General features: G+C 43.0%; 1 protein-coding gene across 7 annotated transcripts in view; it reads left to right on the top strand.

Annotated features, from left to right (window-relative positions):
• Positions 1-19,319, top strand: part of ST7 (suppression of tumorigenicity 7) — a 221,206-nt gene that overhangs the window by 133,995 nt on the left and 67,892 nt on the right. For all 7 annotated transcript variants that reach the window (XM_034768843.1, XM_034768836.1, XM_034768849.1 and 4 more), the window contains 5 exons: positions 1,120-1,174; positions 1,736-1,851; positions 3,185-3,260; positions 6,129-6,283; positions 11,248-11,345. In XM_034768843.1, the coding sequence (XP_034624734.1) occupies positions 1,120-1,174; positions 1,736-1,851; positions 3,185-3,260; positions 6,129-6,283; positions 11,248-11,345 (500 nt within the window). The remainder of the gene's footprint in view (positions 1-1,119; positions 1,175-1,735; positions 1,852-3,184; positions 3,261-6,128; positions 6,284-11,247; positions 11,346-19,319) is intronic.

The raw sequence follows: 19,319 nt of genomic DNA, 5'->3' as shown, positions 1-19,319 counted from the left end.
TGACATTTCATAGTAGAAAATTTTCAGGTTGACATTTGGTTGTGATGAAAAGTAGCCTGATAAAATGTCAGTGATGCAATATTGCTGGCAAAACAAGGCATGACAAGTTCTTGCAGTGACTTGTGTGATGTATATTACAATAAACGGTCTGCAGCAAAATTATGTGCTACCACACAGTGCATCTCTGAATCTTTTGGTTGCAAATATTGGGTCTGATTCTGGTCTCACTTTCATTGGTGTAAATCAGGAATGATTCTGTTGAAATCAGCAGAGTTCCACTGGTATAGAACTTGTGCAAGTGAAACCAGAATCAGGCTTTTGTATTTGGAAAGCTGTAGGAATTAATGCTATTAATCTTGTAAGCTCTGTTCTAAATGGTATTGTTGTTGGGGATTTTCTTCAGTCTCCCTGCCTGTGAGATGGATTTGGATATGAACGTGGGGAACTTGTAATCTTATTTTATTTTTGTATAAGAGGAGCAAAACATATGAAACTCTTTTAGTGTTCCCAAGCCTTTGCCGTGAACTTTCCTCTGCCAATCAATCTTAGCATCCCTTGTCAATCGTGGGATGGTTATAACTCAAGCAAGGTCAGCAGCTGGTGCCACAGGTTTTTTTATTTCAAATGCTGAGGAGGAATTAAAGCAGCCAATTGTAGCTGAGATTCTCACTGATTTATAACAGTAACTAGACAATGAAGTTTGCCTCTAGAAATAACAAGTCCATAGGGACATGATTAATTACAGGATTTTTCAACACAATAATCCCAGATATGATCCTCCCCCGCTGCCCCACACTCATTATGGTAAATGTGAAACCTGGCAGTAATCAAAACAATCATTTTAATCTTCCATTTGGAACTTTGTTAGGGGTTGTTTTCTTGAATGATATAATTTGTTAACCCTAAATTATAAGGAAATCATTGTTTGAAAGGGATAGAGTGAGAAGGTACATTTACCTGTATCTTCATGCCTTTAATTTGCTATTTGGTTGTATGGGAAATAAAAGCAGACCACCACAACTTGTTAGAGGATAATTGATGTTTCTGATGAATGTCAATATTAAGGTTGTAATTTTAGGCAGTTTCATTAATGTATATTTCTGTTTCTCCTTGTGACAGAATGCAAAGTGTGGCGAAATCCATTAAACCTATTCAGAGGAGCTGAGTATAACCGGTAAGTGTCACAGGAGTCTGTTGTGCAGTAGCATAGCCCTGAGAAGCGCACAGAGAACATTCTAAATACCAAGCAAAATACCTTTTGGACAGCATTCAGCTATGCCTCAAGTTTTCAACCGGTGTTCTCTACTTGATAAATGTGTTTGAATGGGAAGGAATTTAGCTCCATTTTCAAGAGCCCAATTTCTTATATTGTTAGAACACCTACAAATCTAAATGTTTTAAAAGGGTCTGGTATTTGTTAACAATACAGTGGCAGTTCCGTTCAAATTGATTTTAACAAAGTCATTGAGTGGGTTGTAGTTAGCTTCTATGGGGCTTAACTTTTGAATACGTGTATTTTTCAAGGTACTGATTAGCCTATGTGTAACTACTGTAGCTCCTTCAAAGGCAAGAAAATGCACTATAGAGAACAATTATACATTGGTAGGGAGGTGGACTGGATAAACTAATAGGTCATGTCCATTTCTCATTTCTAGGATTCCCCTTTGTTATAGATTTGCTGTGTGTGTGTCTTCTTATCTAATCAAAATGTCTGACTTTGTTGGTGCCTTTACAGATATACGTGGGTGACAGGAAGAGAACCTTTGACCTACTATGATATGAATCTTTCAGCGCAGGATCATCAAACGTTTTTTACATGTGACACAGATCATTTACGGCCTGCAGATGCCAGTAAGAAAATGAGCTTTTTCTGAGTGTTTAATGGTAGTTTTAGACTGGGGTTAGCAGAAATTTGTCTCAGGGATCAACTTTCTTCAAACAGACTAGCAAAGGCAAGACCTTGATCATATTTCAGTGATGCTCCTCTGGGTAAAAAATTGGGAATTTGTGGAGTCAGATTATTAATGTGTAGATTTCAAACAAATAATCATTTACTTATGTGCCATTTATTGCTTGAGAAACACTTCACTATATTTTGTACTGCCTGTCACTAAAGCCATTCACGTTTACAAAGACTAAAGTTTCCCTCCTACTTCCACCAATGGTTTCTGACATATACAAAGGTAAAACAAGTTGTTATACCATCTGGTGCAATGCCGATTTATATACTCTGGGTCAAATTCAGCCCTTGTTTACACAGGAGCTACACCCATGTAAGTGAAGTAGAACTCAGCCCTACGTTTTACTGGCCCACTGAAACTGGAAGCTGTAGGGAGCAATGGAAACTGGAAATGATAACCTGCTTTGATTCAAGAGATTCTAATTGTGTTAAATATTTATTGAATAATGCATTAGATAATGTACTTTGCAATGCAAAACAATGACTTACAGATCCTGAGCCCCTGCCCCATGGTCTCTCCACCTCATGCTCAGTCCCTGAGAGGAGTCAGGCTGAAGAGCACCATCTCCATCAGGGGCCAGGCAGTTCTGGGACTCCCAGAATCCATCCTCCTTCTGCATCTCCATTTCCCCAGGAAGCACCAAAAGCCCAGATCCAATCTTCCCACCCCCCTGTGGACTGGGGGCTCCCAGTGCCCCTCGGCACCGGAAGGACTGCCAAGGGGTGTGTGTGTGTGCAAGAGAGAGAGAAATGGCCAAGCAGGTGCATGGGGTGGCATTCAAATTTGACCCAGCCACCCCTCTGTCATGAGGGATTGCTTGCTGGGCCTAATTTACAATTCTGGTCGGGGCGGGGGGGGGGGAGGGGAAGGCTGGGCCCCCCTGAAACTCCCCTTGTTGCACCCGTCCTGGGAGAAAGAGGGTCCCTATGCTTTCTCCCTCCCCGTTAGTGCAACAGTGCAGCTCTATGCATGATCTAGCCCTAGTCCAGATTTAGCTGTAAACAAAGGTTTAATTAAATGAAAGATTAACCATAGGGATTGAGGAGAGCAACTGAAATTGATTATGTGTCTTTTGAGTGACTGGCTGAACCTCCTGGTTTGTGAAATGCTCAGCAGTGAGTCAGACTGAAAGCAATTAATCGAGTTGTTGTTGTGCAGTCAATTCTCCCTGTTAATGCTGCAGTGACTGACATGCCACCGTTTTGCTTTGTTTTAATGAATAGTAATGCAAAAAGCCTGGAGAGAGAGAAACCCGCAAGCCAGAATTTCTGCAGCACACGAAGCCTTGGAGTTGAACGAGTAAGTGACAGTAACATTAGGATTATTTCCTGTCATTTAAAAATCCACTGGATAATAGATTAGGGCACTGATTTTTGCCAAAAAGATTTTTATTCTTAATTGCAGGCCTGTTGCAGAAAGACCAAGACACTGTGAGGAAAGCCAAAGCTGTATGTTGTAATAGCTCTGCATTTATAAAAGTGGACCTTTATAGTATAGGTGCTGGGGAAAAGCTGCAGGGGATAAGTTCCAGGAACCCATAATGGATTTCCTGATATCTGATCATTTCCTCCTTATCTGTTTGTGTGGCATAGCATAGCCCCTTTGGCACTTGCTGATGCAGCAGTCATAGGCCCAATGCAAAAGCCAATGAGATGTCACTGAGCATGTTGAAGTATTAAACATGTTGCCTCATGGTGAATGATGAGTGTATTTGGCAGAGGAGAGGTGACACCAGATAGTTCCCTATTGGAGTTGGGGATAGGGTAACCAGGTGTTCAGTTTTCGACTGGAACACCCAGTAGAAAAGGGACCCTGGTGGCTCCGGTCAGCACAGCCAACCAGGCTGTTAAAAGTCCGGTTGATAGTGCTGCGGAGCTAAGGCAGGCTCGTCCCTACCTGTCCTGGCTGGCACCGTGCTGCGCCCCGGAAGCAGGCAGCAGGTCTGGCTCCTAGATGGAGGGGCAATGGGGCTCCGCGCACTCACCTCCCTTCCCCCTGGCACCGGCTCCACACTGGGGAGCTGGGGTGGTGGTGCCTGCGGGCAAGAATAGCGTGTGGAGCCTCCTGGCCCCTGCGCTTAGGAGCCGAATCTGCTGCTGGCTGCTTCTGGGGCATGCACAGTTCAGTACTAGGACAGGCAGGGAGCCACCTGAGGTAATCCCACACCCCAACCCCGAACCCCCTGCCCCAGCCCTGAGCCCTGGCTACCCAAACCCGGAGCACCTTCCTGCACCCCAAACCCCTCATCCCCGGCCCCAGCCCAGAGCCCGCACCTCCCCTGCACCCCAACCAGGGCCGGCTCCAGGCACCAGCTTGCCAAGCAGGTGCTTGGGGCGGCCACTCCGGAGAGGGGCGGCATGTGCGGCAATTCAGTTGACAGTCCCTCACTCCCGCTCAGATTGAAAGACCTCCTGCGGAATTGCCACCGCAGATTGCGGCTTTTTTTTGTTTGTTTGTTTGTTTGTTTGTTTGGCTGCTTGGGGCGGCCAAAACCCTGGAGCCGGCCCTGACCCCAACCCTCTTCCCCAGCTCAGAGCTCCCTCCCACACTCCAAATCCCACATCTGGGACCCACCGCCCAGCCTGGAGGCCCCTCCTGCGCCCCAGCCCAGAGCCCGCACCTCCCCTGCACCCCAACTCTCTTCCCCAGCTCAGAGCTCCCTCCCGCACTCCAAATCCCTTGGACTCACCTCCCAGCCCTCCTACACCCCAATCCCCTCATCCATGGCCGCACCCCAGAGCCAGCACCCCAGCCCAGAGCCCTAATCCCGTCCCACACCCCAATCCCCTTCCTCAACCCGCAGTCCCCTCCCATATTCCAAATTCCTCATTTCTGGCCTCACCCTGGAGCCTGCACCCCCAGTTAGAGCCCTCACCCCAACCCCCTGCCCCAGCCCAGTGAAAGTGAGTGAGGGTGATGGAGAACGAGCCACTGAGGGAGGGGGAATGTAGTGAGCGGGAGGCATGGCCTCAGGAAGGGGAAGGGCAGGAGCGGGGCCTCAGGGAAGGGGAGGGGATAGGGTGTTCGGTTTTGTGCGACTAGAAAGTTGGCAACCCTAGTTGGGGATGGAGGCAAGAGCAAAAGAGCTAATATTTATTTATTTATTTTATTTGATATCATGTAAAAAACATGCAAGTCTATGGGATTTTTATTGTCCATGAGTCCACTATTAATTTTTTTTAATGAAAAATCATGGATTTCTATGATCCCACAATAAGTTCATTTCAATGAGGTTTTCTTGGCATGACAAGCTAGACAAGTTCTATAAAAGTGTATAAAAAGAGAATGACTCCACTCAGGTATCTGCCAGAAGTAGGTTTACATTCCAGGTTAAGGTAAACTGACTGGACAGGAATTTTCTTGTGCATCAGGACAAAGCTTAGAAAAGTTTGCATGAGTAGTAAAATACAGGCCTAAGCCTGGTCTATTCAAAGGAACCTCATGTACAAGAGAACCTATTATTTTCCACCCATCTATGAACCAGAGCTGGAGATTGATTCTATTTTGCATAATGGCTCTTTTCTGCCTGTGTTGGGCATGTCTTGCATCTGACTGACACACTATGCTCTGCAGTTCATCTTTCACTATACTCCTAGTGTTTGATCCCTTGTTTTCTCTTTGGTTATTTTTCTCTGATTTTCCTACTTACATAAAACAGTGAACAAATGTAAAATATTATCATATGATTGGGTGAACATGGCTTTATATTGTATTTTTTCTTATTTTATTGTAATTGGTTCAGTTCTTTGTTTCTTTTCATACAGCAAAAACATTTAATTTTAAAAAGATCAAAGATGTCCCATATAATATGCTGACAATAATAATACTTAGAACTAACGATCTCATGTGAGTTGATGAAGACGATGTTAGGACCAGATCTGACCACCCTTATTTACATAAAGCAGTACTTTTACTTCACGAGCAACTTCATTAGTTTCATTGGGACTACTCCAGTAGTAAAATATTCTTCTGCATAAGTAAGAATGTAGAATCTGGCCACGAATATAGTTACTGTACAAAGATTTGTCAAAAAGGAGCCTGAACAAAACAGAATTTCTTGTATATTTGATATATACTTGCCAGTCCGCATGCATTTGTGTTTGATAGCTACGGATTGACTTCGCCGTCTCATGAATTATTGCTTTTTGTCATTGATCTCATTGACAGGTGTGCCACTGCTTATATTCTCTTGGCTGAAGAGGAAGCAACGACTATTGTGGAGGCAGAGAAGCTGTTTAAGCAGGCTCTGAAAGCAGGAGAGGGCTGCTACAGGCGTAGCCAGCAGTTACAGCACCATGGAGCCCAGTATGAAGCCCAACACAGTAAGTCTCTTTGGAATTTCTTTAATAATTCTAGAGAGTAAGAGGAGAATTTCTTCAGCCTGCTAGGAATCTTTTTATTCAGGCCTGACTTTCTTCTTTCCCTTGTGCATAGTTTAGTCATTTATACCTATGTGAAGTGAGAGTAAAATGACATTGTTTGTGAGTACTCAAAGTACAAGGCATTGGAGAATTGGGAACATCTTTAACAATGATTGGAATTTGGTCTGAGTCTTTATATTCTCTTTCGGGTTTTTTTGCCTGGTTTCCTCATAATCTCAGCAATGATACGAGTGAAAATATAAGTCATCATTCAGGCTGCGATTCTGTCACTGAGGTCGTGGAAGTTACGGATTCTGTGATTTTCCACGACCTCCGTGACTTCCGCAGCTGCAGCGGCCAGTGCAGCTGGCCGCGGGGCACCCAAGGAGCTGGCCACAGGGTCAGCCATAGCAGCCGGTGCGACTGGCCTTGGGGCTGCTCCACCAGCAGCAGGTGTGACTGGCCCCGGGGTGTGGCCTAACAGCGGTCCTAGTGGCAGCCCCAGCTGGGTGGTCCCTGGGACCTGGGGGTGGCCGGAGCAGCAGCCTCGGGGAGGCTGGGGGGGGAGCCCCCGAGCATTGGTCCCGGGAGCAGCCCCAAGGAGTGCCTGTACAGCAGCAGTCCCGGGGGCGGATGGAGCATTGGTCCCAGGGGCGGCCACAGGGACCACCCAAATAGCAGCGCCCCGGGAGTAGCCCTGGAGGCCATCACGAGAGCCGTCCCTGGGGGCCAAGGAGCAGTGGGCCACCAGGGCCAGACAGCCACCACCGCTGGAGCAGGGGCCCCCCAGAACAGCGTGGCCCAGGAGCAGAAATTTAGTAATCGGTATTTGTAGTAAAAGTCATGGACAGGTCACGGGCCGTGATATTTTGTTTATTGCCCATGACCTGTCCATGACTTTTACTAAAAATACTCATAACTAAATCTTAGCCTTAGTCATCATTTGTTGTTTGAATGTGTCCCAGTTACAGCTGGAAATGGGCAGCGCATATCAGAAAAACCAGACAGCCACTATAGCCCGCATTTTCAAAAATGACTAGGGATTTTGGGTACCCAAATGTAAACACCTTAAAGAGACCTGATACTGAGAAAAGCAGGTCTGTTCAAGGCGACTCAAATGAGGCACCCAAAATCACTAGTCATTCTGAAAATTTAGGGCTATATTGTAGGTGGCTGCTAAGGGACAAACGAATAAACTTGGTGATAGGGCTGGGAGATCTTGTCTAGATGGAATAAGTGCTCTGCAAGTTATAACCATTCCTCAGTCTTTCACCAGCTGTAAGAGCCAGTGCATAACAATTTAACTTTATATGGTATATAGGGTAAGGCTATTGAGACCCATTCATTAAAGTGACATTGGCAAAGTTAGAATGGATAGATTAAGAGAGATCCCGATATGGGCTGAACAGAAACACAAAACAAAACAGAAATATAAGTCAAACACTGGAGTAATAGGTAGCATTGATTAAAACTTTTAGATAATTTTTTGATAACTAATTTATTGGCTAAGTTTGATAAAGCAGATGCAGTGGATATGACAGGAACATGATGTTTATTAGGTGCTTCATATACCTAATACATATAAAATGTCACTGCCAGCTAATGCAGAAAAGATTGTGAAGCCACCCGATCTAAATTATTCTTGTCCTACTAAAGAAGTAAAGGAGAAAGCCAGAGAACAGCATAAATACAAGTATGGACATATATGTATGCATCCACGTTCCTCTGGAACGTGAATTCACAATGTTAGGCAACTTCTCTTAATTGGAAGATTGCCTATAGAACTCTCACACAGTGGAATTTTTGACAGACCTCTATGATCTTTGGTCCCAAAAGCACAAACAAGTCTATACCTGAAAACATGAATTTTTTTAAAGATGATGATATTATTTTATATCCTTATTGGATATATAATAGTATTTAGAATGATACATTCACAATGATTTCACATTTTTTGAGAAAATAGGTACTTATAGTACTTGACCTCTCCAAGCATCTTTCAGGCACCAGCAGATTTATGGTTCCCCATGTAATCTTGATTCTGCTCCTGTAGGCATCTATTCTGTGCTCTGAGTAAGGCAGAAGTTATGTGGAAAATATAATATTTGATCATGTAATTAAAGACTGTCATAATGCATGTGAACAAGGGACCCCAGTCAAGACACTGTAAATCTGGCATTTCCTAACTTTCAAGTGCTTGCCTTTGCAACCTAAATAAAATGGGGTGGCAGTTTCTATGTAAGTTTCTATGTTATTTTAAAGGAAAAAATAAAAATGAATTCTATTAAATACAACTGTAACTGTTCCTGAGGAACAAAAGCGAGAGAGAGGCTATGACAATTATTAACAGTTTCCATTCAGCTTTTGCTGAGATATAATTTCATGGAACAACAAAAAAAAAAAAAGACACTTCTGTAGCCTGAGGGCATTCCCCCTGTGGAACATCAAAGGTCTACTGCAAATAGTGGCTTCTCAAAGAAAAGGTCACAAGGTCCTTTATCAGAGAAAGTGTTAAGCATACTAAATGTAAGGGTCCTTACTCATTCCCCCTATAATAGATACAAATATGACTAGACCAACTCTCAGCTTCTAAAAATTGCAGTACGAAGAGATAAGCAATCAGTTCTGTACAGGGAATCAAGGAGTTCATCTGTTTAAACAGCTCACTAATTTCCCTACATGTGTTCCCCCCTTTCCCCTGACAACAGATGAGTTTGGGTCTTCATAGACAGTATGGCCTTGTGATGAAGGGACAAGTCTGAGAGTCAGAATACCACTAGCTTCCTGTTTGACCTTGAACAAGTCACTTAATTTCTCTGGCTGTGTCTATACTAACAATTTTCGTAAGATTTCCCATCTTTGCACTACTACATTTGGTAGCAATGGTGTGAAAGCAAAGCATAGACAGGCCACCGCATGTTAGTCACTGTGTTATCTCACTGTACTCAGAGCAAGTCTAAATGGCACAGTGGTTCAAATGTTGGCAATCACCAGGGCTGTCTGTCTATACTAGCATTCTCACTATTGATACCACCAACAGAGTCGAACCAACAATAGTGCAACTGTGGGAAGTTTTAGAAAAATTGCTAGTGCAGACAAATCCAAAATGACTCACTTTTCCCCATCTTTAAATGTGTTGATGATACTTCACCTCACAGGAGTGTTGTGAGATTCAATTAATTATTGAGTGAGATGCAGGTGAAGGCCTATGCACCACTTCATTCCTACTTAAAATCTACTCTAATGACTGATGTCTAAATAGTGTGCTGATCCTTTGCACAAGGGTGAGTTTCATTGCTAAGTATTTATTTATTATTTTGTTGCCACACCTTCATGACACTATTGGGATGGGAAGGAATGGACATGTTAGTCTTTCACAAGTGGGATCCATGATGTTCCTTATTAAACCCTAGCAAATGCCTACATTTTATGTGCATGTGTACATACATTCGTGCACACACCATATTTAATGTTCTAAACAGTAAAGCTCCGATTTTCAAAAGTGACTATTGATTCTGGGTGCCCAAGCTGACACACCATGTTGCGGTCTGAATTTTAGAAAGTGCTGTGAACCCTTCCTTTAAAGGGCCTTTTAGATGTACCCCAAATCACTAGTCACTTTTGAAAATCTTGGCTTAAAGGGTTATCTTGATGTCAAAATGAGAAAATACACTTGACCATTTCTTCAATCAGTATAACTCTTAAGGAGTCCCAGTTTGACAGATATACCCTATTAGTTACACCATATATAGATGTTGAAAACAGATGTAACTAATGAGTCTTTTATTAAATATATAGGACTCAGTATAGAGATAAGGAATTACATAATATAAAATACAGCTGAAGAAATTCCTTCTTCTGCATTATTTATTTTCTCTTCTAAAGTCAGGCCTTTCAACCTGTTGCTTAATCTATTTGAAAAGTATAATCACAGCTTTAAAATAATTTGTAGGTACTTGGAATGTTTTCAGCACACATCTTGTTCTTATTATTAAAGACTTGAAAATGTTAGAACTATTGTCTCAAAATCTTTAAAGGCTGCATGTTCTACATGAAGATAATCTCTAGCAGGTGTGTTATATTTTCTTTATATGGTAATTTTATAGATGATTAACTATATGCACATTTCCTGTTGGTCCAAAAGCATGTTAGAAGGACATATTGTAATTATAGTCGGAGAATGATTCTTGGTTCTCACAGAAAGAATAAGACAAGAATCTAATGACTTATCTTCGAGAGCCATTGCTGCAGCTAGTTACTTTTTGGTGCCTTCTTTGTTATCAGGGCATTTTCTCTTCATAATATTGTCATGTCTGGAATCTGTTAATGTCAAAAGCAATAGGGCAACAGTAATGTAAAACAGAAATTCAAAATGAACTGCCTTTCCTTATAATGAATGTATGGTGTTTAACCCATACAAAGCCTAATGCAGAAGGTGACATTCACTTTTATAGCCACCCTGCAGCAGCCTATTATCTTTATCAAGTATTGACTGCTATACTAGTTGATAAATAGGCAAGTAGAATAATTTGTTGCTAACTGTAACACTGCATTTGTTTTATGTATTAATTGACTAGCCTTCCCCTTCTTTGATTGTTATATGCTGTTCTCATGTTTAGAAGACTTCTATAACTTGAAGGCTGGCTGTACTCCATAGACATGGGACCAATTGATGGTCTTATTAATACCAATGTATATCTGGAGTAACTCTGTTGACTTCAGAGGAGTTATACCAGACCTAGGCCAGTGTAACCAACAACAGAATTTAGCCCCATGTTCTTCATTGCATTTGCTATAGTGTCCTTGTTGATCAAAAATGATAAAAATGCAGAGGGACGGCTACAGTTTATACTATGAGGGAATGTTAAATGGACCTTTGCTTTATCAATTCTTTTTTAATCTTTTTTTCTTTTTCCCTTCACCAGGACGAGATACTAATGTGTTAGTATACATTAAGCGGAGGCTGGCAATGTGTGCAAGAAAGCTGGGAAAGACCAGGGAAGCTGTAAAAATGATGAGAGATGTGAGTCTGGATTTGTATTTATAGCTACGATTTAGTCATGGAGGTCACAGCAGTCACGGATTCCATTACTTTACCGGACCTCCGTGACTTCTTCCGCTTCAGCTGTCAGCAGCTGAAGCTGGGGCTGGAGGCGGGACTGTGCATCCCTGCCCTGCTGAAACTGGGTGCAGCCCCTGACCTGTGGCTTCGGGGGTGGGAGGAAGGGGCTGCAGTCGGTCTGTGCACCCCTTTCCTGCAGCTGCAGCAAGCTCAGGAGCGGGAACTGTGCGCCCCCTATGGCTGCACCCCCGTTGTGCTCAAGCCCCGCAGTTTCCATGAATTTTTGTTTATTGCCCGTGACCTGTCCATGACTTTTACTAAAAATAACCCTGACAAAATCTTAGTCTTATTTATAGTTGCACGTAACTATGTCCTTTGAAATCAATAGCATAGAAATGATGTGCAGTTTGCTTGCAGATTACACATATAGCTGTCAATAAGAATGCTGCTTATAGGTTTAGTGTCTAATTTGTTTATAAACTATGTTAAAAGAAGATTATTAAGGTTGCAAGGTAAAGTAAGCAAAGTGCTAGGAAATGCCAGTATTCGGGTTGCTTGTACAATCTTAATTCAGTCCCCTTGTTCACATGCATTATGATGCAGTCTTTAATTACATTATCACATACACTTCTACCCCGATATAACACGACCCGATATAACACGAATTCAGATATAACATGGTAAAGCAGTGCTCCGGGGGGAGCTGTGCACTCCAGCAGATCAAAGCAAGTTTGATATAACGCGGTAAGATTTTTTGGCTCCCGAGGACAGCGTTATATCGGGGTAGAGGTGTACTATTTTTCCACAGGATCCCTGCCTCATTCAGTCCATAGATGGATGATGTTGATTTAATTAGCTGTTCAATATATGAGCTTTATCCATATTGGTCAATGTGTGGCCCATGCCTGATTTACTACACACCATTCAAACCCTGCTTTGAAAACAGAATTTTTATTTCCTCATGGTCTTTTCTCTAGCATTCATCACTACAGGATTTGAGTGCTTCACAAACCATTAATTTGGTTTCACAATACCTCTATAAAGTAAGTGGTATTATTACCCCCATTTTACAGATGGGGAACTGAGGCACAGAGATATTATGATCAAAAGTATCCATAATGTTGGGTGCCTAATTTGAGAGATGTAGCTCTTGATTTTCCAGAGTACTTAGTATTATATAGCCCCTTATATGTCCTTAGCACTGCTCCCATTGACTTCATGTGCAGGTCTGAGTGCTCAGCACTTATTCAAATCAGACCCCAGGATCTCAAGTCAGGTACCCAGAAAATGAGGAACACACAGTTACTGACAACCTGTGAAAAGTTTGGTTTAAGTGACTTGCCCAGCATCACATAGGAATTCTGTGGCAAAGGCAGGGATAGAATCTAGTTCTCCAGGGCAGAATTCAACTGCCTTAACCATGAGATCATTCTCTCTCTTCTTGCAATCCATTGCCTCATTCACTACACACCTTCCAACTTCTGCAAAAAATGGAAGCGGGCGTCCTACAGACAACAATCCCCTTCCCTACACAAGCTGATTCATCCCCAGAGCAGGTCCATGCTGTGCACTGAATGACACAGGGATCCTGTGGAAAATGTAATTAAATTGTGTATCATAAGGCATGTGAACAAGCAGGCTGAATTAAGATTGCATAGGCAATGAAAATTTCCTATGTTTTAAAAAAAAAATTGAAAAATTTAAAAAAACAAACATTCCATCCTGTGGATGGATCATCATCATCATCAGATATACAGCATAATCCTCTATCTCTTGAGCTAAAGGAATGACCAGTAACAGTAGTAGGTTGTCATTCTTTATGGGAACCAGTTCCAAAGAGGAATGAGACACTTTGCCAAAAGGTTTCACAGATAATTGCTAGATGGCAAAGGAATATTGAAACTCGGGAATGCAGGTTCTATAGGGAAGTGTGCTCAGTAGTTACAGACTCTTCTGTCCTTATGTCCCCCAGCCTTTCCATATTCCCTTCTTCTCCTATTCCCCACCCCTTTCCCTAGCTCCTGTTATCCTCCTGTGTTCCTCTCTGCTCAGTGCTTAAAGATCACGATGGGTTGCAGGCCCAGGAAACAACACATAAAAAGGGAGGTGGGTCACTGAGGGTGCACATTTTAAATACCACCTGGGAGAAAACCCCCTTTGATTGGCTACTTTCCCTACTTGCCCACAGGAGAGCAGCAAATCAGAGATGCTGTAGGAAGCAGGCAGAGTTCTGTCCCTCTCCTCTCAGGAGAGGGCACCATTGTCACAGGATAGGAGGGCAGAGGAGGCAGCAGAAAGAGCCCAGCAGCTCAGCATTGCTCTGCTCCCCCCGCCCCTTCTGTGCGCAATGGGTTGGCACCTCTGTTCCTTTCCCCCTTGTCTCTCCTTGTTGGCAGCACCTGGCTGGGGAGAGCAGGGTGAAGAACCCCAGTAGTTTCAGGAGGCGCAGAGGTGAGGCTGTGATAGGGAAGGTGGGGGGCAGAATTGATGTGGGAGCAGCATTGATGGAGGGTTGTGGAGGGGCAGAACTGATGTGGGAGCAGAACTGATGTCTAGGTTGGAGGGGGGAGAACTGATGTGAGAACAGAATTGATGGTGGCTGTAGCAATATTGACTTGGTGGTTGAGGGACAGATTAATTGCTGAACAGGAGGACAGGAAGATGTTGGGGTGATGATAGACCCCACACACATTTTTTTCAGGCCAGTTTAATTACTGTCCCCATTCCTTGCTCCTCCCCACCCTCCGTTCTTCACCCCTCTGCATTCAAATCAGGCTGTTTCCTCCTTCCCCTCCATGCTCCCTGGGTGCTAGCAGGAGGAGCATCAAGAGCAGGGGAGAGGGAGTTTTTCTGTGCTGTCACTTCCTGTGCCTGGTGTCACAGTCGCCTCAGGCTTCCAGGAAGAGCAATTGCAGGGAAATACAGCTCAGCCCATGCAGTCGAAGGATGGAGTGTTCTCAACTGGTCTTTGGGGATCGCACATGCGCAGTCCAGTCGACACTCAGGAGCTCTGGGGGAATGGAGAGTGCTCTGTCAGGATGGAATCTTTGGACAATTAAGCTGCTCAGATCTAACAAGTCTCTGCTGAGCATCTGCAATTTTTTCAGAGGGTTGTAACTTGGCCAAATTTGGGGAAGTTTTCATGGGGATGGCAAGAGGCACATCCTTGTTACCAAGACAACCTCTTGCTAAATTTCAAGTCTATACTCCAAAACAGGGAAGCAGTAGAGCTTCTCAGTGAAATGATTGTACGAATATTTTTGATATGGGCAAACCAATTTATTTATCCCTCATATCATTCTCAGTCATGAAATGGCGAAACCGTTTTAGCTGCAACTTTCAAAAAACAAACTAAACAATTCAGCCTGACGTAGACACCCATCATGAAAATTTCAGCCCAAACATTAAAGTTTTGCAAAAGGGAATAGAATAGAAGGTGTTGAGTAACCTTAACTACCCGTGCTACTGTCATGGGGTTCAGGATGCAGTCCACACCAGTAAGGAGTTATGTCACCGTTTGTCTTGCAACTAGGATGATCAGATGTCCCGTTTTATAGGGACAGTCCCGATATTTGGGGCTTTGTTTTATATAGGCGCCTATTACCCACTCCCTGTCCTGATTTTTCACACTTACTGTCTGGTCACCTTACTTGCAAGTTTGGGTGCCTTACAGTGCTTTGCTGCTGTAGCTCCCAGCCTGAGATGCTCACAGCCAGCCTACAAGCATGCTAATCACACTGAATGTCTCTCTGTTTGCTAGATGTAATTCTGAGCCCTGCAGCCTGTCTACAGCCCCACTCTGGCTTCCACCAGCCTTAGTTACTATTTGCAGGGTGACCCCAACACACTCCCAGTCCCAAATTTTCCACAAACCGTGGGCCCTGAAGTGTCCAGCCCTCTCCTGGAACACTCAGAGAAATAAGATTTGTTTGCTCCTTTAAAAGACAAAAGCACATCAGAGCTTATTAATTTAACTAAAGCAGATACACCCTTCCCTTCAAACACAACAATAAGTTGGTTTATAATAAAAATAAAACAAATTTATTAACAATAGGTCATAGGTTAAGTGATGCCAAGTAAAAGAAATAAAAGTAGAGATGTTTACAAGTAAATAAAAGTGAAAACACGCATCTGAAAGACTGAAACTTACTCTAGCAAGGTACAGGCTTTGTTCAATGTGGTATCTTTCATTAATCTTCCTTCTTCCCAGGCATGGCTGACTTTCCCTCAGTCAGGACCTTCCACAGAAGTACAAGAGGCTGCGTGTTAAGGCATACATTTTATGATAATGTTAATCACCAGTTTGTCATGGGCTTTCATGAACACCTCACTTGATAATTTTTTATAGTACAGTAATATTGTAGGCAATCAGTTGATTCAATTGCTTATCACTAAGGCTGCAAGTCTGTCATAGAGGTCACAGAAGTCATGGATTCTGTGATTTTCTATGACCTCCATGACTTCTGCAGCAGCAACAGTTTGAGTGTATGGGAGGGGGCTCGGGGCTAAGAGCAGGCCATTTGGGAGTGCGGGGCGGAGCTTACATCGGGGTGGGGGGGCTCCCCAGTTCCCACTGGCGTGGCCCTGCTGCTCCTAGCCAGAGGGGCCAGGGGGCTCCGGGCGCTGCCCGTGCCCGCAGGCCCCACCCCCGTGGCTTCCATTGGCTGCGGTTCCCGGTCAATGGGAGCTGCACAGCCAGCGCTTGTGGCGGGAGCAGCGCGTGGAGCCCCCTGACCCCTCCGCCGCCTAGGAACTGCAGGGACAAGTGGAGCCGGGTAGGGAGCCTGCAAACCCCACCAACCTCCCCCCCCCACAGCACCAGCGGGGGTCCCGGGCCACCTCCCGCAGAGCCCCCGGACCACCCCCACCCCAGAGCACCTGCAGCCCACCACCCAAGTTTTAGTTAGGGATATATAGTAAACGTCATGGACAGGTCACGGGCTATGATTTTTTGTTTACTGCCTGTGAGCTGTCCATGACTTTTTCTAAAAATACCCATGACTAAAACGTAGCCTTACTTATCACTTGAGGTTCAGACCCCCCTGTCTTTATAGCCAAGATAAAGTTTTTCTTCCCCGCTGGAAGTTGTCTCCTCCCCCTCCTGTTAGATTGATAGCTTTGTTTACCTAATATGTTAATAGATTGTCGTTGTCTCTGCCTGATGACTAAGCTGGTCAGAGAAGCAAATATACATTCCTTTGTCTAGGGCAGACCTGTTTACCAACTCCCCCTGACATGCCCAGCTTAAACACATTTTAGTCATCATTACAGTATATATCCATAACTCTTAATACACATTGCATACATCCTTCACGCAAGAATATTAATGATCAATGGTTTGTTAGTTTTTCAGTGACATATTACATGACACCTTTTAGATACAGATTATAACCATAGTGAGCTGAGGTACAGTGAAATGGTCAGGCCAGTAAAACTTATTACCTGATCCAATGAGCCCCTTGCCTTCTGGCATTGGATGCTCTAAGGGTCACAGCCACCTGTAATGTTGATTACATTTATCTAATAACTATACAATGCAACTATTAACACCCATTACCCCCACCCTCCAAGATTTAACATATAGTCAGTCAGAAAGAGGAGAATAGTGAAAGATATTGAGATGAATGAAATGACTTTCAGATTTGAGGAGATATGATGTAATATTGGCTGCTGAAGAAATAGTGCAAAATATGAACCAAAATACCTTGTTTCTAACAAATTTAGAGACAAAGGAATTTTCAGCTCCTTCCATTTCCACCTACAATTTATTTCATGAGCGTATCAGAAATGCAATACTTTAGGCACCGATGTATATAAACTTTTTGTTGATAGATAAGACTGGCAAAGTATTTGTATATCCACCCTTGTTCACACATGTATTAAGAAGTATAGAAAATATATTGATATTTGTCAACATATCTTATATAAGAACAGCCATACTGAGTCAGATCAATGGTCCACCTAGCCTAGTATCCTGTCTTCTGACAGTGGTCAATGCCAGGTGCTTCAGAAGGAATGAACAGCACAGGTAATCATCAAGTGATCCATCCCTGTCACCCAGTCTCAGCTTCTGGCAAACAGAGGTTAGGGACACGTCAGAGCATAGTTTTGCATCCCTGCCCGTTCTAGCTAATAACCAGCGATTGACCTATCCTCCATGAACTTTTCTAGTTCTTTTTTGAACCCTGTTATCCTCTTGGCCTTCACAACATCCTCTGGGAAAGAATCCCACAGGTTGACTGTGCATTGTGTGAAGAAATACTTCCTTTTGTTTGTTTTAAACCTGCTGCCTATTAATTTCATTTGGTGACCCCCTAGTTCTTGTGTTATGTGAAGGAGTAAATAACACTTCCTTATTTACTTTCTCCACACCAGTCATGATTTTATAGATCTCTATCATCCCATATCCCCCCTTAGCTGAAAAGTCCCAGTCTTATTAATCTCTTCGTTCCATACCCCTAATCATTTTTGTTGCCCTTTTCTGAACCTTTTCCAATTCCAGTATATCTTTTTTGAGATGGGGCGACCACATCTGCATGCAATATTCAAGATGTGGGGATGCCATGGATTTATATAGAGGCAATATGGTATTTCTGTCTTATTATCTATCCCATTCCTAATGATTCCCAACATTCTGTTAAGCTTTTTTGACGGCTGCTGCACATTGAGTGGATGTTTTCAGAGAATTATCCATAATGACTCCAAGATCTCTTTCTTGAGTGGTAATAGCTAATTTAGACCCCATCATTTTATATGTATAGTTGGGATTATGTTTTCCAATGTGCATTACTTTGCATTTATCAACATTGAATTTCATGTGCCATTTTGTTGCCCAGTCATCCAGTTTTCTGATAACCCTTTTAACTCTTCGCTGTCTGCTTTGGACTTAACTAGCTTGAGTAGTTTTGTATCATCTTCAAATTTTGCCACCTCACTGTTTACCCCTTTTTCAAGATCATTTATGACTATGTTGAGCAATACTGGTCCCAATACAGACCCCTGGGGGACATCACTATTTACATCTCTCCATTCTGAAAACTGATAATTTATTCCTACCCTTTGATTCCTATCTTTTAACCAGTTATTGATCCATTAGAGGACCTTCCCTCTTACCCATGACAGCTTATTTTGCTTAAGAGTCTTTGGTGAGGGACCTTGTCAAAGGCTTTCTGAAAATCTAAATACATCGTATCCACTGGACTACCCTTGTCCACATGCTTTTTGACCTCCTCAAAGAATTGTAGTAGATTGGTGAGGCATGATTTCCCTTTATCAAAACAATGTTGACTCTTCCCCAACAAATCGTGTTCATCTATATGTCTGATAATTCTGTTCTGTACTATAGTTTCAATCAATTTGCCTGGTACTGAAGTTAGGCTTACCAGCCTGTAATTGCTGGGATTGCCTATGGAGCCTTTTTTAAAAATTGACGTCACTTTAGCTGTCCTCCAGCCATCTGGTACAGAAGCTGATTTAAATGATAGGTTACATACCACAGTTAGTAGTTCTGCAGTTTCACATTTGAGTTCCTTCAGAACTCTTCTGTGAATACCATCTGGTCCTGTTGACTTATTACTGTTTAATTTACCAATTTGTTCCAAAACCTCCTCTAATGACACCTCAGTCTGGGATAGTTCCTCAATCATCCATTTCCACGAGAAAGCATTTACTGTGAGAGACAGAACAATATGTAACTAACTTGGATTATATTTTGTGGCTAATGTTATATTTGTGGAATAAATTGTATATTGATAAAATAAGATCTAAGCTGGACCACAAGAGAGCACTAAGACAGGAGGACTTGGACTTGAAGTCCTACCTGTTAGACATTTTAAATATTGAAATTACCCTTTCCTCACTAAGAAATTTATGCTAAAGGATAAGGACTAGAAGAATAAGAAGGGATGGAGATAGAACTAAACTTCAAATCTGGCC

Source organism: Trachemys scripta, chromosome 1, assembly GCF_013100865.1.
Source record: "Trachemys scripta elegans isolate TJP31775 chromosome 1, CAS_Tse_1.0, whole genome shotgun sequence".
NCBI lineage: Eukaryota > Metazoa > Chordata > Testudines > Emydidae > Trachemys > Trachemys scripta.
This window is presented reverse-complemented; position numbering and strand designations above follow the sequence as displayed.